The sequence below is a fragment of the Montipora capricornis genome, chromosome 2 (genome assembly GCF_036669925.1).
Source record: "Montipora capricornis isolate CH-2021 chromosome 2, ASM3666992v2, whole genome shotgun sequence".
NCBI classification, from domain to species: domain Eukaryota; kingdom Metazoa; phylum Cnidaria; class Anthozoa; order Scleractinia; family Acroporidae; genus Montipora; species Montipora capricornis.
Window position 1 is genome coordinate 39,544,354 of NC_090884.1, and position 5,705 is coordinate 39,550,058.

Here is a 5,705-nt window from a genome sequence, read left to right on the forward strand (position 1 = left end):
TCATTTACTGGCAAAAACTAGCGATAAAAGCGTCCGACGTTTCGGCGACATCTTGGCGCCATTGTCAAGGGAAACTAAATTAAATATGCGATCTCAAGAGAAACTAAGAGTCCAGAGTCATTAAATTTGCATGAGTTAAACAAAGACCTTAGCCCGAATTGAGTCTGATTGTACATTTAAACATGGTCTTAATTGTACATTCGGGCTAAGGTCTTTGTTTAACTCATGCAAATTTAATGACTCTGGACTCTTAGTTTCTCTTGAGATCGCATATTTAATTTAGTTTCCCTTGACAATGGCGCCAAGATGTCGCCGAAACGTCGGACGCTTTTATCGCTAGTTTTTGCCAGTATATGTTTGTCTAAATCATTGTTAAGCAATCATTTATTTAAATATTCTCTAAAAAATCCCATAAGGATATTAAATAACAGAAAAACTATGTCTCAGTATATACACTAAATAATTTAAGTGGAAAAACTTGTTATCCCTAACATTTATTCATAAGAAGGTTTCACACATGGTCTCAGCTTGAAATAATAACAATAAGATGCTAAAAAACATGTTCAGTCATTGTTTCAAAATGTAAGATTAACTTTTTTGAAACAGTAATACACCTAAATACACTTAACAGAACGTAGTGGCAACATGCATGCTCCACATAAAATTTTTAAAACTGGCAATTAAAATGAAATGTAAGTTTATTTGACAGGCCATTGTCATTTAAACAGTTCTCCTATTTGATACACCTCTGCGGGCCCCACAGCACTTGTCCTGTACAGTCTTACTAAAGCCAGGGCTGCCTGTTTTCCATATTGGTTTTCGTCTTGGACAAACCCTGAAGATCAACATAATATTTCTATCAGCAAAGACTTAAAAAAGCAGATTTACAGCTCATATTATGTCCCTCACTACCAGTAATATATATGCACGTACAGAATTTGGTTCAGCTAATAGTAGTGCAGCTGCTTGCAGCCTCTAACTATTCTTATTGTCTGGCTAGCACCATAAGCAACCTGAGAGGGCAAGACGGGGTTAATTAACTTGTCCACTTGAGATTGACTGCCTTGTTTTACAAAAACAAGAACATGGTCAATTAATATTCAGCCATCATGACTTCACACGTGGCCAGTGTATGTTGCAAGTGTTTCATTTTGTTATCATTCATGGAACTGTGTGTCCAGTGAATCAAGAAGATTCATAATGTACCTGTATGTATATACAAGAGTTGATTTGCAGAACTGTTTTCAGTGTGCTCTATACTGACGTCATTTGTAAACTAGAGAGTGATTATAATGGCATGATTGTAATACATGACAAACTGATCAACTTTAGGTTTGTCTTAGCATTTTATTTCTATTTAGTTTTGTGTCTGCACAACTTGGGTGCCGCGCTAGGGTAAAATTGCCAAATGTGAATTTACTGTACATTGTTTACACTGATTGGAAATACAATAGCTAGAATACGTAAACACTTTTACAAAACATACATGGAAAAAGATGAAAATTTCTAGTAGAGGTCAGGCAAACGTTTCAGTTTGTCATTCTATTAGAAAATTAATCTGTGATTTTCTGGATTAGTGCATATATCTGCCTCTCTTGGCATTTAGTATAGTTGGGTCAAGCTTTTGGAATCCCTTTTTCCCTCCCCCATTCATGTTTGAGACAGCCATGACTTCTTTACTGAAAAAGGTATCCATTAAGAAGGCTGCGAGCTCCACAGCAGTCTTGGTGTTGTTCAGGGCTGCGTTCCGGTTACCCTGATACCAGTAGACATTGCTTCTTGGACAGACTTCAATCATCTAAAAAGAGTGAAAGAATCAGACAGTAAGACGTTAAAATTAATATACAAAATATTATTTTATAATTTTTCCCAAAGCACAGCCCTGTCTGATGGGTATCAGGTAAATGGAAGTCTCGAAAATTGATTCTTACTCGAATCAAATAATGCCTTGATCAATTTCAAAAAGGAGTGGAGGCTAGTAACACATGTACATGTATGTATAAACAGGCATCCACATTACAATTATTGTCGAATCAGGGTCTTATATAACAACTATCAAATCCTTCTATGAGAAGCTACATTTCTTAATTAATAGTCTGAATTTAAATAGAAGTTGCTACAGTTTGACTGTTTAACAACCAAATGTTTTAAATATCAGGTTTAAAAGGCTCTTTCAGTAGGTGGCATACAAAAAACTGTACGTGTAGGCATACACAGAAAGTGCATGCTCGAAGTACATAGTAAACAAAGGCACATGGAAACCATTGTTTTAGCGCTTGTATGTGTACCAGTAATATGTGCTAGATACACAGTCACGACAAATTATGTTTCTCTACTTTCAGAACATGCCGACGCCCTCATATTTCCCCCAATCTGCTGGCAAGATTTTATTGGGTACTGTAGCAACTGGCAAAATTTAATATGATATCTACACAGGTGAAAGTTAATGTCCCTACATTGTGCTTCTGTGCTTCACTTGGAGCATAGATCCCTGGCGGTGGTCTTTCCTTATTTGTATATTCTGCAATAAAATGTTATTGAGGAGTATTAAAATAAAACAGAAAGTACAAAGAAACAGTATGACACACTGTGAGTGGCCTGAAAGTATGTTTCATAAGAGCATCAAGATCACCTGTAGGAAATTAAAAGCCAACATAAGCAAAAAGCCTGAAAGATCAAATGTTTTATTTCTTGTCTTTTCTACATTTATGTACTGTGCCAGTTGAAATGGCACTTAAAATAATAATCATGGGGTGCTAATTGTAATATCTTTAAAAAATAAAACTGTTTAATTGTGCAGAGTGGAACAGCTTACTAAATTAGTTACAACTACGCACAAAAGAGCCTATACTTTAGTCAAAATGGAAACACCCCAGACAGTGATACTTATATGAATTTCATAAACACTCACCTCCCTGGTTTGATTGCTCCAGGAATCTGATTTTTCTCCTTTAGTGCATTATACTTAATGCGGAGTTTCTGGAATTCTTCCCGCCATTCTACTTTTTCTGCACTGTTATTGGGTGAATGAACATGGTGACCAGAATTTGCAGATGGTGAAGGTGTATGGCAGCGGTTTAGAGAAGCTGACCTACAGTCAAGGCTGGGTGAAGTTGTATGGCGACGGTTGAGAGAAGGTGATTCTCGATCAAGGCTGGCAGAAGGTGAAGGTGTATGGTGACTGTTGTGCGAAGATGACTCTTGATCAAGGCTTGCTGAAGGTGAAAGTCTATGGTGATGGTTGAGAGATGACTAATGATCAAGGCTGGTAGAAGGTGACGGTCCATGGCGACAGCTAAGAGATGACTCTCGATCAAGGCTGGGAGATGATGAAGGTGTATGATGAGAATTGATAGATGATGGAATAAGAGCAACTCTGGCAGCAGATGAAGGTAAATGGCTAGGGTTGATAGATGGCATATAATCAGGGCTGGCAGGAGGTGAAAGTGTACAATGAGGACTGGCAGGTGACAATGCAGGATCAAGTGGAGTATGACGTGGGTAGACAGGACGTGATGGTGTATGACCAGCGGAGTTGGCAGGTGGTGGTTTATGACTGGGATTCACAGGAAGCATCTGTCTTCGATGAGGAGTGCCATTCGATGATGATGAGCTGAGAAGGTTGGTCGGAGGTAACTGCCTCTGTTGAGGGTGGTTATTAGGTGATGGTAGAAAACTTCGGTTTGTAGGAGGCGGTGGTGTCTGCCAGGTACAGTTGCCAGGGGCTGAAGTTCCACAACTTTTTCTGGGTCGTTTGCGAGCTACGTGCACAATCTCTTCATGTTCAGTCAGTAAAACCCTCATCCACACTGACAGGGATATACTCATCGTCACTATCAGATAGTTCCTCATCAGCCGATGACTGATGTTTACCAGTGCTTTGATGCTGTTTTTGAACAGCAAGAAGTTGCTCCTTCCGCTGCTTTTGCTTTGCCTCTCTCTTCTTCTTTTCTTCTTCCTTCTTTCTTTTCTTAGCTTCCTGCTCTTGTTCTTTTCTGTCTCATCTTGGTCTGTGCTTTCCTTTTTACTTGCGTGCTTCTTCCAGTTTGTCTTTTTTGCTTTCTTTGGGTTCTTTCTGCCTTGATCAAGACAGTCTTGATTGGCTTGCCTTTTTTTCTTCTGATTCATCGTTTTCATTAAATTCTCATAAGAATCTAAAAAATGATGTAAGAATGAATTTAGCCAATATATCACAATAACTATACATGCATGTAAGCAATCAGTTTCTAAAATAAAATATAGTTAACATAACATGTAAGGAAAGGTTTATTATGCACCTGCATGTCGTCAGTTTGAAAGCTAAGTGCATATAAAAACTGGGTGCGGGCAAAATCTTTACACGCAAGCTAAGTTGACTGACTCCCTATAGAGGACAAAAGCTCCAGTAATCGCCGTGCGGTCAAAGGAAAACATCAGTGTTTCTACATTTTCTGAAACCAACATCAGCACAAAACGCAAACCTGACAGTGAATTTTCTCGCATTTCCTTCAGTGAATTTTGCTTTAAATTTGACTCAGTTGTAACCAAATAGAATTCCTATAAAATACCCTATTTTGTTAGAGGAATGACAAATAACAGAATATTGGAAAAACCGTCTGAACAACCTTGACCTTTTACCAATTAGAAATCTAAGGCAATATCATTTCCATTGTGTGGCAAAGTATGAAAAAATTTTAGCGAAGGAAAGTATAAATATTAAGGACTTTAGGCCAACATTAGGAATATATCTGCCTGCCATAAGTTGAGATGTTGCCATCGTAACCACCTGAATCCAAAAATTGAAAAAAGCCTTATTTTAACAGTAACCATACTGGTAAATCTATACAGTGAAAACTTTAAGGGAAATTAACTAAGTTTTCTTTTCTAACTAGCGCTTTATAGGGAGGGTGTTCGTAAATACTCTAGGGAGCCACCTTAACTTACAAAATCTTCACACACAAGCCTGCAACCAGGAAAGTTATAGTATTCATCAAGTGAGCCTTTGTTATTTATGAATGAGGGTGGCTAGTTTCGTTCTTTTCATTAGTGCAATGATCAAAAATCCAGGGAAAATATCAATTCCTACACTAGAATCGCATTCTTTACATTCCGATCGCAGAGATCGCCGAGACAAAGCCAACAATAATGTAGACCAAGATTACATCTACAGTTATTGCTTCTCTGACCAATCTCTAGAAAATTCCGTTTCGTTCGTTAAAAGTTAGTTCTCAGCTAAAGTCCATTTCAACCTTTTTGACTTTAGGTAATTTTAACCGAAAATTATAGCTGGAAACCACCCTTTGATTTGAGAGTCTTCCCAATATGCCTGACATGTTGCTCCAGCTTCAACGGCTTCATCTTCGATCCTGACTTTGTCTCTACTGAGGACTCTTCTAACGCCATCCTCTACGAATTTTATGAGGTGGAAATCTACAGAAAAAATGACGATGTGGTCAGGTCCCCTTGAAATCACCTTAAAGTGTATGTGACACAAAATTTTTTTTTCGATTTCTGGTCCTTTGATAAGTAAAAGAAACGATTCTGAGCTTAAAAGGGGTCTAAAATGTTAGAAAGTTCGTTTTTTCGAGCTGAAAGGAGGACGATACTGTGTGGCCGGAACGTCCAACAGTGAAAGCTGTACGAATACACAATATACCCCGGGAATCTCCACGCATTTGTTCCCTTCAGAGCCTAGCTTTAGGGCTCAATGGGTTAAATTCGTTTGT

At 38.2% G+C, this 5,705-nt stretch overlaps 1 protein-coding gene across 1 annotated transcript; it reads right to left on the minus strand.

Moving 5' to 3' along the window:
• Window positions 1-3,252: 3,252 nt before the first annotated feature.
• On the minus strand, window positions 3,253-4,128 carry LOC138037298 (histone H3.v1-like). Its single transcript, XM_068883256.1, has one exon. It carries the CDS (start codon window positions 4,126-4,128, stop codon window positions 3,253-3,255), a length of 876 nt encoding a protein of 291 aa, XP_068739357.1.
• Between the last annotated feature and the right edge of the window lie 1,577 nt (window positions 4,129-5,705).

What these genes read in the sequence shown, in the direction of transcription:
- LOC138037298 (XM_068883256.1), bottom strand. Translation starts at nt 4,128, where the DNA reads ATGAATCAGAAGAAAAAAAGGCAAGCCAATCAAGACTGTCTTGATCAA.